Source organism: Cydia fagiglandana, chromosome 9 (assembly GCF_963556715.1).
Source record: "Cydia fagiglandana chromosome 9, ilCydFagi1.1, whole genome shotgun sequence".
NCBI classification, from domain to species: Eukaryota; Metazoa; Arthropoda; class Insecta; order Lepidoptera; family Tortricidae; genus Cydia; species Cydia fagiglandana.
This window is the reverse complement of record NC_085940.1, coordinates 14551851-14572229: the sequence shown is the minus strand read 5'-3', so window position 1 is coordinate 14572229 and position 20379 is coordinate 14551851. Positions and strand designations below refer to the sequence as shown.

The 20379-nt window shown below is 40.6% G+C and overlaps 1 protein-coding gene across 2 annotated transcripts; it reads left to right on the top strand.

The window, feature by feature from the left end:
* Window positions 1–180: 180 nt before the first annotated feature.
* LOC134667441 (neprilysin-4-like) lies at window positions 181–20114 on the top strand. Of its 2 annotated transcripts, XM_063524852.1 has the most exons (13): window positions 181–771; window positions 1099–1227; window positions 1689–1828; window positions 6931–7099; window positions 8231–9096; window positions 9258–9408; window positions 9524–9710; window positions 16501–16619; window positions 16839–17231; window positions 17542–17714; window positions 17948–18132; window positions 18412–18555; window positions 19221–20114. In XM_063524852.1, exons 1-13 carry the CDS (start codon window positions 350–352, stop codon window positions 19395–19397), a joined length of 3255 nt encoding a protein of 1084 aa, XP_063380922.1. In that variant the 5' UTR covers window positions 181–349; the 3' UTR covers window positions 19398–20114. The 2 variants fall into 2 exon arrangements, 1 of the variants encoding a protein (XP_063380922.1); XR_010098636.1 differs by lacking the exons at window positions 18412–18555; window positions 19221–20114 and having other exon boundaries at window positions 17547–17714; window positions 17948–18064.
* Window positions 20115–20379: the final 265 nt, after the last annotated feature.

Genomic DNA, 20379 nt, shown 5'->3' with positions numbered 1-20379 from the left:
TAATAGCTAACAATACCAACGTGTGTCAAAGCATGTCAAATGTACCCGAAAAGTCAGGGTTACTGTTCTATATTAAGAAGGTTGAATCACTTCAAAAGAAAGCTAAAACAGGCAAAACCACACGGTTTATTGAATATACATAGTCAGTCGTTAGATAAGGTCATTTATATCCGTATCATCATTCAGATGTTCGAGTTTGCACAGGGGACACACCGGTTCGCCCGTGATTACTCGCAATTTACGTAGCAAATCCAACGACATGGTCACACAATAGGTGCGACGCTGTAGTGTGATGTTCCACTTACGAATATCCGTCAGACAGAACTGACGTTTCTAGTCGAAAGCTGCCATGAAGCGGGCAGACGCGCGTAATCCACCCCATGGAATAACTACGAGTATAAAACAAAACCCGAAGACCGGTAAACTTCTGACAATCGTCACAGCTATAGTACTACTAACCTTCCTTGTTACATGCTTAATAATCAGTGACTCGGATTGTGCAGATGAAACTCAATTCATTGCTCAAAACATCCCAAAGACGTACAACAAGTTCGAGGGAATCCCTCCCGAGGAAAGAGACCTGTTCCAAGGGTTCCAAACCTCCTTTTTTCCGGCTGAAGAGTTGACACAATTGCAAAGAGATTCAAAGTCTAAAAGAAGTTTAGAAGACCCAGATAGTGTCAACTTTTGGTGGGACGCTTGGGAAGGGGTGAGTGGACCGATCAGGCCGGAACGTAATAGCAAATTTACGTTAACGTCACAAGACTACATGTAAGTCCATTTAATTTTACGTAATGGGAATGTTACGTAAGCGTTTTATATTTAGGTAAACATTGTAACTACGCCCTAATAGGCTGACCCGAATGGTCACTTGGAATTTTCCCTAAATGGTCCATTCTAAGCCGAAATTTAATGACTTACAAGTTAATGACTTTATTTTGAACGACTATAGTTGAGATGTTTTACAATACTGCTCTGGTTAGCTGGTCGGTGTATACTTTTATTTCTTTTAAAGTTCAAGATTACTAACGTAAAACTGAAGTCTGAAAATTAAATCTAACTCTGGCTATTATAACTATTTTTTTTTATTAACTTAAGGGAAGATCCCCTCTCTCATCATCTCGAGGTCCAAGAGGATGATCAGGAAAGCACCGGAGAGAGTTACGAAGACTATTCTTATGACTCCGCGGAAACGGACAGCCCGGAAGAAAAGGAAGGGTTTCGAACGTGCGTATCCAAATAATTACGTAGAGATAACGATTCGAATGATTTCGATAAATTGTACAATAAAGGGACTTGTAAAAACGAGATAAATACCTATGTAGTTAGGGATGTATGCCTGGGAAAATGAATGTGTGTAATTTTTATCTTCACTTCGAGAGCAGGGGGCCGCTTTTAGAATTTCGAGCGCTCGATTTCGTCACTCGAAACACGGTGGAAAACAGCGAAATACAAATTTTTGAAATAGGAGCGATTGAATCGGTAATCGAGTAATCGTTTTCAATTCTATTTAAATGCCGGGTAATGGAGATATTATTGAACGAAATACACGAAATCGAGCAATCGAAATTCAAAAATCGCCCCCCAGGCCATTATTTACTACAACTCTATACGCAGCATACTCTCAGGGGATTCATCTGCCTACCTACTCACATTTTGTATTTTTACAATTTCTAATGTCGATGTAGTATCGTGGAGCATCGAAATCACGTGGATCGCGGCCCTCTAGACGACGTGGTGGAGCAGATCCGTAGTCAACCAGAACTAGAGGAGGGGGAGATGGAGTCTTCCGCGCTGCACTTGAATAAGCATAGTTCATCGCATTCAGGTACTTATTTAATAGGAAGAAATGCAGAGGAAGTATTTATTACAAGCTTTTATTTAGTTTCACCTGACCGTTGTCTGTCTGTCTGTGTGTAATCAAATCTTGCAAGTTAAATTTGATCCCCGGGACCCGGGTATGTCCTTAAACTACGTCCAAGAGGACCCGGGTATGTCCTTAAACTACGTCCAAGACCACCGGTGGACGGGCAGCAGCGTCCCTCAAATTCGGTGTACTCGACTGCGATCGCCAACCCGCCTGCCAAGCGTGGCGATTATGGCATTCACCCCCCATCATGATGAGCACAATAAAACCACGGCCCCGAGGTTCCGGCGACCCCCGGTGCTCTGGCTATGGTAGCGGTCAGGGCATTAGCGGGGTCAGGGGTGTTAAGAATCTCCGGCAAAGATCCGGCTACCCGCCCCGACGACGACTGGCCCTGGTAACACACAACATACGCACTATGAGGACTGACGAAAAGATCTGCGAGCTGGAAGAGGAACTGAGCAGGTTACACTGGGACATTGTAGGGTTATGCGAAGTCCGTAGAGAGGGGGAGGACACGACAACCCTGAAGTCTGGTAACTTGCTCTACCACCGGGAGGGCGACCAACAGTCCCAAGGTGGTGTCGGGTTTCTCGTTCACAAGTCCCTCGTAAACAACATAATAACCATCGACAGTGTGTCGAGCAGGGTGGTATACCTAATACTCAGAATATCCAAAAGATATTCGCTGAAGGTCATTCAGGTATACGCACCGACCTCGTCACACTCCGATGATGAAGTAGAAGCTATGTATGAGGACGTAAGTAGGGCCATACATACTTCTAAAACCTACTTTACTGTTGTTATGGGGGACTTCAACGCAAAGTTGGGCAAGAGAAGCGGGGATGAGTTGAGAGTGGGGCAATTTGGGTATGGGCAACGGAACCCTAGGGGTCAGAGGCTGGCCGACTTTCTGGAGAGAGAGGAACTCTTCATGATGAACTCTTTCTTCCAGAAGCCGCCTCACAGGAAATGGACCTGGATGAGTCCTGACGGTTCCACGAGAAACGAGATAGACTTCATCATGACCGACAAGAAACGGACATTCAGTGATGTCTCTGTGATCAACAGGGTAAAGACCGGTAGTGATCACCGAATCGTAAGAGGCACACTGAATATCAATATTAAACTTGAAAGGTCCAGCCTGATGAAGTCTACGCTCCGACCTACTCGAGCCCATGTTCAAAACCCCGAAAGCTTTCAACTCGAGCTCTCTAACCGCTTTGCTTGCCTAGAGAACTTGGCTTCAGTGGACGAAATCAACGACGGGCTAGTGGAAACTGTCCACACAGTAGGGTCTAAGTTTTTTAGACCCCGCCGTAAAGATAGACCTCAGAAATTGACCGAGCAAACCTTAAACCTCATGGCTGAACGACGCTCGCTACAGTTGCAGTCTCCCGATGACGCGGAGTCATATAGGCAGCTCAATAGACGTATATCTAAGTCCTTGCGACATGATCTGCGTCTCTTTAATACTAACCGTATTAAAGAGACTATTGAGCGAAACCAAGGCTCCAAAGTGTTCGCAAAGGACAAGTCTATTGGGCAAAGCCAGCTGACAAAGTTGAAACGGGAAGATGGCAGCATAGCGTCGAGCAAAGCGGAGGTTTTAGGTGAGATCGAGAGGTTCTATGGACAGTTATACACTTCGATCGCAAAGCCCGTTGACAGCTTGGTAGGAGATCCAAGAGCCAAGCTGTCCCGACATTATACCGAAGATATCCCGGACATCAGTCTGTACGAGATTAGGATGGCCCTGAAGCAGCTTAAGAACAACAAGGCGCCGGGCAAAGACGGAATCACTTCAGAGCTTCTGAGAGCGGGTGGAACACCGGTACTTAAAGTCCTCCAGAAGCTCTTTAATTCCGTCTTGTCCGAGGGCATAACGCCTGAAACATGGAATAGAGGCGAGGTGGTGCTGTTCTTCAAAAAAGGTGATAACAACCTATTGAAGAATTACAGACCCATCACGCTCCTGAGCCATGTCTATAAGCTGTTTTCAAGGGTCATCACGAACCGTCTCGAACACAGACTTGATGACTTCCAGCCTCCCGAACAAGCCGGTTTCCGAAAAGGCTATAGTACCATAGACCACATCCATACGCTGCGGCAAGTTATACCGAAGACCGAAGAGTATAACTTGCCATTATGCTTAGCGTTTGTGGACTATGAGAAAGCCTTCGATTCGGTGGAAACATGGGCGGTGCTTGAGTCTCTTCAGCGATGCCATATTGACTATCGGTACATCGAAGTGTTGAAGTGTTTTTTTTTTTTTTTTTATTATGAATGGGCTTACTCCAAGTAACGCCTTAAGTAAGTCTTAAGTGTTTGTATAGTAACGCCACCATGTCGGTCCGAGTACAGGAGCAGAGCACGAGGGCGATTCCATTGCGAAGAGGCGTAAGGCAGGGAGACGTTATCTCTCCGAAACTGTTTACTGCCGTAATGGAAGACGCCTTCAAGCTCCTGGAATGGGAAGGACTTGGCATCAACATCAACGGCGAATACATCACTCACCTTCGGTTTGCCGACGATATCGTAGTCATGGCAAAGTCGATGGAGGAACTCAGCATGATGCTCGATGACCTCAACCGAGTTTCACAACGGGTGGGCTTGAAAATGAACATGGACAAGACGAAACTTATGTCAAATGCCAATGTTGTGCCCATCCCAGTCTCTGTTGGGAACTCGGTACTCGAAGTTGTTGACTCGTACATCTACCTAGGACAAGTAGTCCAATTAGGTAGGTCCAACTTCGAGAAAGAGGTCAACCGCCGAATCCAACTCGGTTGGGCAGCGTTCGGGAAACTACGTAACCTCAGTGCCTCAAGACGAAAGTCTTTAATCAATGTGTGTTACCAGTGATGACTTACGGCTCCGAAACGTGGTCTTTCACTATCGGCCTCATCTCAAAACTCAAAGTCGCTCAACGAGCTATGGAGAGGGCTATGCTCGGAGTTTCTCTACGTGATCGAATCAGAAATGAGGAGATCCGTAGACGAACTAAAGTCACCGACATAGCCCACCGGATTAGCAAGCTGAAGTGGCAATGGGCAGGCCACATTGCACGCAGAGAAGATGGCCGATGGGGTCGAAAAGTGCTCGAGTGGAGACCACGGACTAGCAAGCGCAGCGTAGGACGTCCACCCACAAGATGGACAGACGATCTTGTTAAGGTCGCCGGAAGACGCTGGATGCGGGTCGCTTCCAACCGGCACGTATGGAGGTCCAAGGGGGAGGCTTATGTTCAGCAGTGGACGTCTTATGGCTGAGATGATGATGATGATGAAATTTGATCCACTTCCCGGTTTCCGATTGAGCTGAAATTTTGCATACATACGTAAGTTGGGTCACAATGCAATATTATGGTGTCATCGAGCTGATCTGATGATGGAGACCGGAGGTGGCCATAGGAACTCTGTGATAAAACAACGAAACCTAATTGTGTTTGGGGTTTTTAGAATTGTCTCGATGAGTATTAGTTGCCTGTGGAAAAAAAAGTACAGTCAGCGATAAAAGCTTGTACCAAAAATGATTTTTTTGCCAAAAACTTATTTTCTTCTTCTTCTTGTCATCATCATCATCATCTCAGCCATAAGACGTCCACTGCTGAACATAGGCCTCCCCCTTACAAGACCGCCGTTGGACGGGCAGCAGCGTCCCTCAAATTCGGTGTACTCGACTGCCATCGCCAACCCGCGTGCCAAGCGTGGCGATTATGGCATTTACCCCCCATCATGCTGAGCTTCTTCTTGTACTAATCTCTAATAACTACTGGCTTTTGGTAGCTGTAGCTACCAGCCGCGTCACCCTTATGACCTACGCAGTAGAGTTCGGTAAAAATATCAAGCGAGTGGCTATAATAATCACAAAATTGAAAGATAGAAGTATATCAAGTAGGTATATGATCGCAAAAATAAACTGACTTCATAACACAACATTTCCTCTTTTACGCGCGACACTTACACATTCAGAACCATCTTCTTTAGCTCATCATATCATTTTCTTTAGCTATCCCACCTCTATATCTATGTCTCAACTCTGTGGCAATTTTATATAATGATATGTACGTGTATAGTATAGTCGCGTCACTTTGGCCTTTCTGACTCTACAAAAAAGATCGTGTCCCACTTTACAATTTACAAGCCATGTCACGCAAAGGTCCCCATTAGAATACATTATCTTAATACCTGAAGATATGGTTTAAGAATGATCTGGTAGTATTTTTGTTTTTGCTTTGTCATTTTACAGTCTGTTAGTCAAATAATTAGCATTTAATCTTATCAATATCGCATATTTTCAGCAAAGTCATCTACATGACATCATATAGGTAGCTTAAGTCATTTACTTAGTAATGATTACAGTTGTATACCTGCGTCCACGTCGCATTTATCAACAATAACACGATTGTCAGACATTATCCAATTGACTATTGACCTAAGTCGATCAAGGTTAAGGCCCTATTGTTGTGTTAAAATTATTCGACGGTGATTTTCCAATTACACATGGACGCCGAATCGTTACTATCTGACACAGCGGGCGCCTAGCCAAGATGTCAATCGTTCTTTCGTTCGAAACGCTTCTCTCTCTATCACTCTTCGGGATTAGTGCAACAGAGAGACGTTAGCGTTTCGTTCGATACGGCACAAACGATTGGCATGTTGGCTAGGCCCCCAGGGCCAAGTAGGTACTACTATACCAATGGTTGCATTTTGTGCAAACCAATGTAAGTAATTAAAATGAGATCCGTAATGACTATATTTGAATGATTCCTCTTTAAGATTCATGAAGCGAAAGTAACCATGTCTAAGTCCCAGAACAAAATATCGTAGGACAAACTTCTACCTACTCCTAATTAAAGGCAGTCTTCACATTGGATGTGCGAGTTGGATAGGTAATAAGTAATATGTGCATAGCACTGCGCGCTGTCTGGCTCACTGATCGGAGCTGTTTGCGGATTCGCATGAGTATGATAATCGCGTAAATTATTTAATTCTAGGTATGTAACTAGAATAACGGCGTACAATAAATTATTTTTTAAATAAATTCTCCGTGCGTTATAGGAATCCAAGCATTCTGGAAAGGCCAAGGCGACAAAGCTGCCATAAGGGAAACGCAGGCGAGCATCATGAAGCGAAACATGGACGTTGAAGCAGACCCCTGCCACGACTTCTACCAATATGCGTGCGGGAACTGGGCCGCGCTGAATCCTATTCCAGCTGATAAAGCGGGGTATGTTGCATAGAGGGTCAATTTTCCCGGGAAAAGTTACAAAAGGGAGTCTCGCTGTTGTTGGGATAATATCACGGCTAAATGGCCAACTGTTCATATACTTATTATCTCCAATAACTACCTAGCTTATTATAAGAAGTTCTAGCTAATTTCGTATGTTGTAAAACCTCCCAACTTATAGTCCTAAGCTCCCAACTATGGTCCAAAAATAACTGTATTTTTTTCATCCAGGTGTCATTTACTGTATTTGTTTATAAATGGAAGAAAAACTCGGAGTAAACCTCGGAGCAAAAGGAACATTGGTATTGATACTTAATTTCTTTTTGAACTTGTGGACCATAGTTGCAGTATTATTGGACTATAATTGGGATTGGGAGGTTTTACCTATCATTGTAAAATAATTTCGACCACATATATTATTATCTATATCTACTGCAGTTGATGATGATGATAAGCCTTGTTATTCTGAACTTCTCTTTTGTGTGGGTACTAGACATGTTCTTGTTTGTTATAGTATGTCGCGAAGCTCAGTTTGCCTCTTGGCATAGGCCTCCTCTAACATTTTCCATTGTGACCTGTCACGTGCAACCCTTCTCCAGTGATGTCCAACCGTGAGTTTTAGGTCGTCTTTCCATCTTGTCTGTTGGTGACCTCTACTTCTCTTGCCATCCCTGGGGTACCAATCCGTGACCGTTTTGCTCCATTTCTCTTGTGGATCGCGTAACATGTGGCCTGCCCATCTCCACTTTTGTTGGTCAATCCGGGCTATTATGTCTACAACTTTGGTTTTCTCCCTTATTATGCTGCATCTCACTCGGTCCTGTTTTCTTATGCCTGTCAAGCTTCTCTCCATGGCTCTTTGGCAGCGTTTCAGCTTCTCAATGTGGCCTTTTGTGAGGGCCCATGTCTCGCATCCATAAGTCATGACTGGGAGTACACACGTGTTGAAAGTTTTACTTTTTATTTGCATACTTAACTCCTTAGATTTGAAGACTTCTTTCAATGACCAGTATTTTTTCCAACCATTTCCTATCCTTCGCTCAATTTCCTTAGTGGTTTGGTTTTCGTGAGATATTATCTGTCCTGTCTATCTACTGCAGTTAGAACAACATTATTCATTCTATTTTCTAGATACGACACTTTTGAAATGCTAAGAGAAAACCTTGATGCTGTACTTAAAGACCTACTGGAATTCAATGAACCATTCCCGAGCAAATATCCCGGCGCACACCTTGCCATTAATTTTGGTTATCTGAACACAACTACGAAAAAACTCTATCAAAACACGCATGATGATAATAATAAGCTTCACATAGATACAATAGATAGTAGTAGTGAAATATTAAATGGTTCCAATGATGGGAGGTACCGATACGACTGGATTAAAACTGATGGAGAGAAACCACAAATGGTTAATCGTATCCACACTCTGTTTCATAGGAAAGAAAGAGATATAATCAAAACAGCCAATAACACCAAGCCTAAGAATTTGAAACACGGAAAAAAGAAGATAAGAGGAAGTGGACTGAAATACGTGCATACTTTCGTAGACGGTGACATTACTGATAAACATGGGAAAAGAAACAAACGTAGCCTGAAAGGAAACTTAGCTAACCTCAAATCCGTGATTCAAACAGATGTTCATAAGTCTGCCGTAAGAAAAAGCAGAGCAGAACGAGATAGTAAAACTAATTTGCCTATTTCAGACGAGTTCACTAAAACTGACGATGCAGCATTGAAAGCTAAATTCCTATTTAAATCATGTATGAACTACGAAATACTACAAAAACGTGGGCACCAACCACTTCTAGATCTATTAAATTTGTTTGGAGGTTGGCCTATTCTTGACCCCCGATGGTTACCGCTGAATTTTGACTGGCTAGATGTTATGGCAAAGTTACGATTGTACAATAATGACATTTTAATTTCGGAGTGGGTAGGACCGGATATTAAAAATTCTGACGAATACGTTATTCAGTTTGACCAGACGAGCTTAGGTATGTATGATAGTATGTGAGGTACGTATAAAATAAACCGACGTAGCAAATTTGTTGGGTAATAATACTAATAATAAAAGAAAATAAAGTTAATCCATTTTGTAGAAATCCGTAGTTATAACGATAAATTTGTAGATGTCCAACAGTTTCTTTTTTTTCAGGTTTGCCTACAAGAGAATACTTTCTGCAAAGTTCCAATAAAGTTTACTTGGATGCATACAAGCATTATCTTATAAAAATTGCTCTTCTAATGGGCGGAAGTAAGAATCATGTATTGCAAAGCGCAGAGAATCTCATCAATTTTGAAATAAAGTAAAGGTTTTCTTTTAAAATATATTAGCTGATTAGAGAGTTAATACCTAACTTGGGCACTATATTATGGTTGGCTGAGCCTAATTATATTTTAATAATATTTTATAACTACCAGGTTAGCAAATATAACATCAGCGCCAGAGGACAGAAGAAACGTATCGGAACTTTACCGGAGAATGACCTTACGTAAGCTAGAGAAGTTGGTGCCAGAAGTAGGATGGAGACGATACCTGTGTGCCGTGATGAACAGGACTGTCCACTCACATGAAACTGTTGTGCTTTTTGCACTCACATACGTAAAAGTGAGTTAAAAGTATACAGGTTAGCCAAAAATTAAGTGTGTTCCCGTTGCCAGGGAGGTTTTGGGATTATACCTACTGAGCAACTTTCAGTATGGGACCAACCCCGAAATCGCGAAAAAATATTCGGTTGTCCTGAAATTTTGAATAGGTCATTTCATATCAAATGAAGTAGGGTAACAGCACCAGTGGCCAGCCAGGGACCAGTGGTCAGCCTTTTAAGTCGTTTATTGGTCATAAATATCTGGTATATTCGTTTAAACAAATCGCGATTACTCAAATAGGAGCTTTGATTCCTTATTGGTTAATACGTCACACGACAGGTGCGGTGAGGGAACGGGGGGAAGTAATATACTCGTTCATACAGGTGCTGTTTGTCGAAGAGTGCAAAAGTGTCATGTCCGCCATATTTATTTTTGCACGTGGTGTTCTCTTAACAGGCAAGAAAAACTATGTTTTAATGTTATAAGTTATTATTTTTGTTAATGATTGGTTTGATTATTAGTTTATCTATTAAATTGGATTATGTTTTGATGAAAATATCAATATTTCACTTATAAATTGAGGGGGCTGACCACTGGATAACACTTTTTTCCAAAAAATCCAGTGTTCAGCCCCCCACGGCTGACCTTTGGGTTATTCGTTTATTTTATTATTTTCGAGCCAATGCGACCGTTAGGACCGTTAAATTTACATTTTCAAATTTAGTTAGGCATGCCCTAGTCAATTTTAAGTAAAATCCAGTAGTCAGCCGCATTTGAAATTACGTTATAATGCGGCTGACCACTGGAACTTCTTCACTTCACTTCGCGGATCCAATACTCAGCCATTGACGTTGCTTGGTACGTCGCCGCCAAAAATAAGTCCACATTTTTAAACCCTATCTCATTGAAATAAGGTTCAAAAGTGTATACATATTTATGACGTTAACTATACATAACTATCACTTACACGACGTGACGTTAACTATACATAACAACACCAACCAATTGAACAAGCTGGATTCAGATCAGGATATTCAACTATGGACCATATCCATACCTTAGATCAAGTAATAGCTAAATACATAGAATATAATTACCCCCTTTATATAGCCTTCATAGACTACTCGAAAGCCTTCGATAGCATTACACATAGCTCTATCTGGCAAGCTCTGAAAACAAGTAAAATCAACAAAACATACATAAACATCCTAATAAACATTTATAGCCAAAGTGTAAGCCGAGTTAAAATGGAAAGGAAAGGAGAGGAGATAGCTATAGGCAAAGGTGTCCGACAAGGAGACCCACTCTCGCCGAAATTGTTTATAGCAGTACTAGAAGAAGTTTTTAAGAACATACAGTGGAAGAATAAAGGAATCAGTATACTTGATAAACGTCTGACCCATCTACGCTTTGCAGATGATATTATAATCTTTGCAGAATCTGCGACCCAACTAGAAGACATGATAGATACCCTTGACAAGGAGAGCAAGAAAGTAGGACTGCACATGAACACATCTAAAACAAAAGCTATGACCAACAGTCGAAGAAAAATAATTAATGTGGCAGGGACTGAAATTGATTATGTTAATGAATACATATACTTGGGAAAACACATATCTTTTAGCCCATCGAACAACGAGGAAGAAGTGGACAGACGCATAAACACAGCATGGAAAAGGTTTTGGTCCCAGAAGGAAATCTTGAAAGGCGAATACAGCATAGCCCATAAGAAAATCGTAATGGACACCTGTATCCTGCCTAGTCTAACTTACGGAAGCCAAACTTGGACATTCACAAATAAAGTACGTCAAGCTATAACGACCTGTCAAAGATCTATGGAGAGAAGTATATTAAATATAAGGAAAATACAGAAAATTAGAAGCGAAATAATACGTCAAAAGACCAAACTTACAGATGCTCTCCAACAAACTCTTCATCTAAAATGGCAATGGGCAGGTCATGTATCCAGATATCGAGACAAAAGATGGACATTAGAAACGACAAAATGGACCGGACCTGTAGGACGGAGGCGTCCAGGAAGACCCAAAAAGAAATGGATAGACGACATCTCCTCCGTCGCAGGAAAAGACTGGCTCCAAAAAGCCCAAGACAGGGATGACTGGAGAAAAAGTGAGGAGGCTTTCACCCAACAGATGGGATCTGCAGTCAGCCCCAAAACAAAAAAAAAAAAATCAATAAATAAATAACAACCTGACTGTAGAACAAATGAAGCTTAAATAATAATAATAATAATAAGCCCCCAGGGCAGCTTGTGGCGAGCTGAATGGGAAGTGACGTCCCTTGGGTCCCATACCCCCGAGAGTCGGTCAGGCCCCTCTCTCCAGCTTGCCTTCATTGGCCGGCTGGAGTGAACACTGAGCAGGGGCCGCAGGACTCTCACCTCTGGCTTGCCTTAACCGGCCGTCCAGAGTGGGGTGTCAGAGCTATATGCTCGCAGGGCGGAAGTGAAACATGCCTAAGACGCGAGTTGGCACAGTGGCTGCTTACAGCCACTGGGTAGAAAGCGGTGCACACCTCTCCACGCCCTGAGCCGCTCACGTGATGTTGTCCCCTTGTCGCTCCGTGCGAGCGGCCGTTTTCGGGGACCCATGTTGTGAGTTGGCGAGTCACCACCTGGCCCATTTTTTCATGTTTTTTAACATATGAGCAGGGCAGGTGCCATAGTCTCCTCCATAGTCCCGGTTACTAGCCCACTAACAACACAACGCAATAGCCCGGTTTCTTTTTGTACCTTTTCTTGCAATAGTCCTACACTAACCGGGGCTTGTCCTTGGGTGCACTACTATAGTGCAAACAGGGATAATCGTCGGTTGGTGTCACATTACATTTAGAGTAAATTGTCTTATTACAAGGGGCCTCTACGTGTTGGCTTCGGCCCCACGCACGCCTTCCAAATGCCCGGGACCCCATGGTCCCGAGAATTTGTAAAAGACAGACATAATAATAATAACTATCACTTTGCTTTTTCCTGGTAGGTATAAGACTTTGTTTATTAATGATAATTAGATCTGCATAGAATCGTTTCATTATTTTTTACCGAATAGGTACCTTCTTCTTCCTCGCATTATCCCGGCATTTTTTCCACGGCTCATGGGAGCCTGGGGTCCGCTTGACAACTTTTTTAGTTAAGTACATAACTAACAAATTTCGTGTCATAAGAATTGTATGTACTAATAAAAAAAATAATGATATACAAAAAATAATAATGATAATCATATTGTTGGTTATGATATAAATATAAGTGATTTTGATCAAATTATTATGAATATTATAAAGGCTGAGTACTGGGTACACAGAGGCTGCTTACTGGATTTTGGAGGCTGACTACTGGAGAAAAGTGCCACTTTTTGTTTAAACTAAATTAGAGATATTATAAAGAGGATTGTTATTTTTTTAAATATTTTGTTTTAAAATTATGATAAACAATTGATCTAACTATGTCATTTGTTTAATTATCCGAGTAAACCTGTAGAAATGCCGAACGTTCAAACTTAAAAAAGTCGTTATAAGGCTGACTACTGGTGCCTTTACCCTACTTAAGGGTCGTTTGTGCCCACTCAGTTCAACTTTCACGGACACCTTATCTACTATTTTTTGAACTATAGATTTTGATTTATCTTCGGATCCTCATCAATAATTGTTTATTTTTGGCCATTCAAGGAGATTTTCATAAGAAATTTACTCTTACTCGTTATTAAATGATTTTTTTTTGGTAAATCTAAAAACCGGCCAAGTGCGAGTCGGACTCGCACACGAAGGGTTCCGTACCATTATCTAAAAAAACGGTCACCCATCCAAGTACTGACCCCACCCGACGTTGCTTAACTTCGGTCAAAAATGACGTTTGTTGTATGGGAGCCCCACTTAAATCTTTATTTTATTATGTTTTTAGTATTTGTTGTTATAGCGGCAACAGAAATACGTCAACTGTGAAAATATCAGCTGTCTAGCTATCACGGTTCGTGAGATACAGCCTGGTGACGGACGGACGGACGGACGGACGGACAGCGGAGTCTTAGTAATAGGATCCCGTTTTACCCTTTGGGTACGGAACCCTAAAAACAAAATTTCCTAAAGAAACTCCTATGAAACAAACAAAATTTAAAAAGACATCAACGCGTGCCGACTGAACCTCATTCACTTTGATTACTATACAACACCTTATCTTAAGTACCTACTATTTAAGACTAATGCCTTGAGCATAATAACGAGGACCATCAGCATTCATCAAATCGCGCCGCACCGCGGTCACAACGAGATCGCTTACATAGGACACTTCTATGGGCATCAAAGGATTGATTGAGCCGCCTCGCGCCGCGTCCCGCCGTTTCGCTTCGGGATCGCGCGATGTTCGCCTACATAAGACGCTGCGTAAGCAAGATCCATATTTATTAAAAAACTTTCAACTTTCAAGATTCTTACAGATTCTGTCAAACAACATCCCATTTGACAGTATCTGTCAACAATAATACTTAAGTAATTTTATTTTGTACTTAACCATGACAAAATATGATCTTACACTAAATTTGACAAAAAACCTGTCAAATTTGACAGTTTGACAGATCATGTCAATATACACTGGGACACTATAACATGTCACTTTGTACCAAATATTCCCATACGAAACCCAAAAAGTCGCCCAAAAATATATAAGCACAGCGATCACTGGGGCTGCAAGTGCGTTGCCGGCCCTTAAGATGAGAAATGCAGTCTACAAAAAATTACCCAACATTGACATTTAGTACTAAACTATGACAAAATATAATACTTTACACTAAATTTGACAAAAACGAACAAATTTGACAGTTTGACAGATTATGTCAATATACATTATGCCATGTCACTTTGTACTAAATATTACCATACACATAAATGCATGTATATAAGTAGCGTACACGAAGAGAGGCCTATAGGTCAGCAGTGGGCGACTGAAAGCGAAAATGATGATGATGATGATTACCATATAATTACCTATTCTATTCTATTCTATTCAATAATAATATTTAATTAATTTTATTTTGTACTTAACCATGACAAAATATGATCTTACACTAAATTTGACAAAAACTGTCAAATTTGACAGTTTGACAGATCATGTCAATATACACTGGGACACTGTAACATGTCCCTTTGTACCAAATATTCCCATACGAAACCCAAAAACTCGCCCAAAAATACATACGCACAGCGATCACTGGGGCTGCAAGTGCGTTGCCGGCCCTTAAGATGAGAAATGCAGTCTACAAAAAATTACCCAACATTGACATTTAGTACTAAACTATGACAAAATATAATACTCTACACTAAATTTGACAAAAAAAAACAAATTTGACAGTTTGACAGATTATGTCAATATACATTATGCCATGTCACTTTGTACTAAATATTACCATACACATAAATGCATGTATATAAGTGGCGTACACGAAGAGAGGCCTATAGGTCAGCAGTGGGCGACTGAAAGCGAAAATGATGATGATGATGATTACCATATAATTACCTATTCTATTCTATTCTATTCTATTCAATAATAATATTTAAGTAATTTTATTTTGTACTTAACCATGACAAAATATGATCTTACACTAAATTTGACAAAAACTGTCAAATTTGACAGTTTGACAGATCATGTCAATATACACTGGGACACTGTAACATGTCCCTTTGTACCAAATATTCCCATACGAAACCCAAAAACTCGCCCAAAAATACATAAGCACAGCGATCACTGGGGCTGCAAGTGCGTTGCCGGCCCTTAAGATGAGAAATGCAGTCTACAAAAAATTACCCAACATTGACATTTAGTACTAAACTATGACAAAATATAATACTTTACACTAAATTTGACAAAAAAAAACAAATTTGACAGTTTGACAGATAATGTCAATATACATTATGCCATGTCACTTACTAAATATTACCATACACATATAAATGCATGTATATAAGTGGCGTACACGAAGAGAGGCCTATACTCAGCAGTGGGCGACTGAAAGCGAAAATGATGATGATGATGATGATGATGATGATGATGATGATGATGATGATGATGATGATGATTACCATATAAATCATGACCCGAAATTACAAAAAAAATATTAATCTATGTAAAACGGTCAAGTGCGAGTCGGATTTCAATATATCCATACAAAAAAGTCATCAGCGCCTGATGGAGTTAATAGCAAAGTTTTTTCGTAAATTCGTACCTTCAGAACGATATATCTCGAAAACGGTAAGAGATAAAGCAAAATGGACTTCAGTTTTGAGCTGACGTTAGTACAATGTACTAAACGATTAATGCATTTCCGTATACATAGACCTTTTTTGGGACCGATTTGGACAAAAAAAAAATCAAAAAATGAAAAATAAAAATTTGACCCGGGTCTAAAATCTTTATTTTTAGAGCTAGAGAGATGAAAAAAAAACCGTTTCTGTAAAATTTTAATATCTTTTGTTCAACCCCAAATCCAACCATATAGTCTTGTAACTTTAATTAAAAAAAAATAACTTTGGTCAAAAATCACGTTTGTTGTATGGGAGCCCCATTAAAATCTTTATTTTATTCTGTTTTTAGTATTTGTTGTTATAGCGGCAACAGAAATACATAATCTGTGAAAATTTCAACTGTCTAGCTATCACGGTTCGTGAGATACAGCCTGGTGACAGACGGACGGACGGACGGACGGACAGCGAAGTCTTAGTAATAGGGTCCCGTTTTACCCTTTGGGTACGGAACCCTAAAAATGGTCTGAACCATAATTGACTGGGATTCTTCATGTTGCTTGTAGCACCTCGTAAAGCTGATTGATGACACGGATCCAGAGGTGCTGGCTAACTACTTGTTGTGGCGTTTTGTCAGGCATAGGGTCAACAACCTTGACGATCGTTTTCAGTCAGCCAAGCAACAGTAAGTAAAAAAATCATTTTTTTTTATCATGTCATATAATCGAGGTCGGACAGGGTGAGCTATTTACCTTATAATGTAACGTCATATTATAAGGTAAATAGCTCACACTCCGAGCACTGCATATAACTACAATTATTATTTATTTCAAAATGTTTTTAATCTGTCAAGCAAAACAAAGTTTGCGAAAATTATTTAAATATACCTTTGAATCATTTTTAGATTCTACTTCATATTATTTGGTCGAGAAAAATCCCCACCGCGATGGAAGAATTGCATTTCTCAAGTGAACTCAAACATGGGCATGGCTCTTGGATCTATGTTCGTAAGGAAACATTTCGATGAAACCAGCAAAAACGATACCCTAACCATGACAAGAGAAATACAGCAGTCCTTTAGGGAAATACTCTATAAAATCGACTGGATAGACGATGGGACAAAAAACTTAGCTGCGCAAAAAGTAGACGCTATGATACTAAGGATAGGATATCCAGATTTTATTTTGAACAAGAAAGAGTTGGATCAGAGATATAAAGATGTGAAAATACACCCTGACAAATATTTTGAGAATACTCTGAATATTTTGCAACATTTGACTCAGATGGAACAGTCTCGGTAAGTATTACTTAGTTTAATATTAAAAACTGTTCTTTTATAACACTTTAAACTCGCGTTTTTACACATATTTCATTACACAAACGGGTCTACCGCGATAGAAAACGTGAAACGTCGGAATTAAAGGTAAAAAGAATGAAATTATATAGCGGTAGACCCGTTTGTGTAATTAAATAAGTAACTGCTCTTTTACTCTGATATCAATTGCTTATTTTTTTTTTTACTAATTCACAGTCCTTTCTTCGCTCTATCGATTGATCGCCCATTCGCTGTAATCATCTAGGTTTAGTGAAATAACGTACTATTTTAGAATAGGCGAGCCAGTAAACAAGACATTGTGGAACACGGCGCCGGCAGTGGTAAACGCGTATTACAGCCGTAACAAGAACCAGATAATGTTCCCGGCTGGGATACTGCAACCACCATTCTACCACCGCCACTTTCCCCGGTCGCTCAATTACGGAGGCATTGGTGTCGTCATAGGTAAGATGACTTTAGTAACTTTAAGAAGAAAGTGGACTCCATGCAAACGTATAGTATCTTTTTTTCTCGCTGGGTGTCCTGGATAACATATTTGCTCCTTCGTTTGAGTAACGTGGACTTAATTATATTTTGAGATTTACCAGCGATTGGGTTATTCAATATTTAAGCGTTTGTTACTAATATATTTATTATTATTATTTAAGCAAACATAATGAAATGTAATTAATTTGTAGGCCACGAATTAACACACGGCTTCGACGATAAAGGCCGCCTCTTCGACTGCAACGGGAACCTTCACCGCTGGTGGTCAGACTCTGCTATCGAAGCGTTCCATCGGCGTGCGCAGTGCCTGATAGATCAGTACGGTCGCTACGTGGTGCCTGAAGTCAATATGAAACTCGACGGTGTAAACACACAGGTGAGGACAGGCCCCGTAGACAACATGCCAATCGCTAAAGCTAGTAGGCTACGTAGCGAACGAAACGCAAGTATCACTGTCACACTAATTTGGAAGAGTAATAGAGAGACACAATGCGATTCGATGGCGAAATGCAAGTAATCGTCACCTTGGCTAGGCCGCCTGGTGTCATCAAAATTGCGTTTTGTGCATACATGCCCTGACGCTCCTACACTAATCAAAATAATCCTTAACTGCATTAGCAACCTTTAAGTACTCTTCTTTTTTTTAATTTTTCAGGGTGAAAACATAGCCGACAACGGCGGCGTGAAGCAAGCGTTCCGCGCCTACATCCGCTGGGTCAAGAAGAACGGAGTCGCCGACGAAACGCTGCCCGGCCTCAACCATACACACACACAACTGTTCTTCCTTAACTTTGCACAGGTAACACCTGAAATGAGGACGTTATAAGTGCCTACGTTCTTTTAGAAACTCCAGATGCAGGTGTAAATGCGGAAACTTTAAATTACCGAAGAATTACCAAAGTGACAAATTGGGAGACTTCTTTAATATTAAATCTTTACATTTGAACCGCAACAATCAGAATCAGCTCATGAGGATCGATATACATAGTTACAACTCGTATCTCAATAATAATCTGTCATCCTCAAACTGAAAAGCAGCTAACGTCTTCCAGTGAGTCCCTGGAAGCCTATTTAATAAACTAGGCTTTTATAACGGTCCTTTAGTTTGAGGACGGCAGTAATTTATTATTAACTGCTGAAACACGAGGTTTTTATAAGAAAAGTGATATAAGTTGATGTGTCAGTAGATGCAAGAAGATTCTTAGTACAGAAGACAATATAATATATTATAGTAAATCTTAGCTTCTGAAGATTTTATGGTATCGTCTTGGGTCGTCCCATTCGTTTTTCGTCAAGTTCTTAAATTAGTCCTATTCTGCTTTCGTCACTCATTCTACATTGAAAGCCACCGACGATTGTGACGAATGTAGAATGAGTGACGAAAGCAGAATAGAATTAATTTAAGAACTTGACGAAAAACGAATGGGACGACCCAAGACGATACCGATTTTATTACATTCACAGGTATGGTGCGGCGCAATGCGTGCCGAAGCGATGCGAAACAAACTCAAGACAGCCGTGCACTCTCCGGGCCGCTTCCGTGTCATCGGGACCCTTTCGAACTCTAACGACTTTGCCAGGGAATTCCAATGTCCACTCGGGTCGCCTATGAATCCGAAAGAAAAGTGCACAGTGTGGTAGCATCAGATACTGGTGATACCACAGAATAGGATTAAACTCTTCTTCTTCGTTACACTGTTGAAAGTGGTCGTGACATGACGTTTGAGACTTTTGAGCCACTTTCCTCCCGTAGAGCTGCTTTCCATGAGCTTACTGTGGCCGACACACTGGCTTTGATTTGGTAGGTCCATCTCATCTTCCTCTAGCCCTGTAACCTCCCACTCTTTCTTGCACAACTACATGTTCTATGGATGTTCCGTCTCGCCGAGACAGTATCCAAGGGTTAAACTACTCATGATTTTTGTGGGAATAGTTAAGGTAAGGTTCCTAAAACCACCAACCCGATTTTGTTGATGTTGATGTGTATGTTACATACTTTATTTATATAATATTTTTTGTTATATTAAAGGTAATTTTGTGTAATTTTGACTATAAGTCTATGTTACCTCAGTATTAGTTATGAGGATTGGGAGTCAGTAACATTGATTATTGAATTAACCTGTCATGTTTCCCTACAACTTTGAAGCACGATGTTTAAAAACTGCTTGACTGTGCTGCTTTGAGAAATCAAAAGAATTTAAATAATTTTATTGCAATAATACAATAACTGTGATATCATCTATTTTTAAAGTTGCATTTATTTATTTGTATAAACTTTATTGCATTAAGATATAATGTAGGTACAAATGGCAGACTTATTGCCAAAAGGCATTTTCGACCCGTCAACCAGCATTTAGTCATTTGGAAAGGCATGAATATTGTTATACAAATAAAAACGAAGTAATATGTTATTGTATTTATTAATCCTAGCTCTGATACAAGTATCTGATATAAGTATCGGATAAAATCAGGATGTTTGGGTAGTAAATTGGCAAACCGAACTTTCTTTTTCTTATGGCTTACTCTACACCATGGGCCAACGTCACTCCAAGGGACGCATTTATGCGTTAGAGGGAGCAAGTGATATTGCAATCTCATTCTATCGCATGGCAGCGCCCCTTGG

Coding starts and splice junctions, on each gene's coding strand:
- LOC134667441 (XM_063524852.1), top strand. CDS start 350: ATGAAGCGGGCAGACGCGCGTAATCCACCCCATGGAATAACTACGAGT. Junction 16,620..16,838: donor TTTCAGTCAGCCAAGCAACA/GTAAGTAAAAAA, acceptor AATCATTTTTAG/ATTCTACTTCATATTATTTG. Junction 18,556..19,220: donor TCTTCCTTAACTTTGCACAG/GTAACACCTGAA, acceptor TTACATTCACAG/GTATGGTGCGGCGCAATGCG.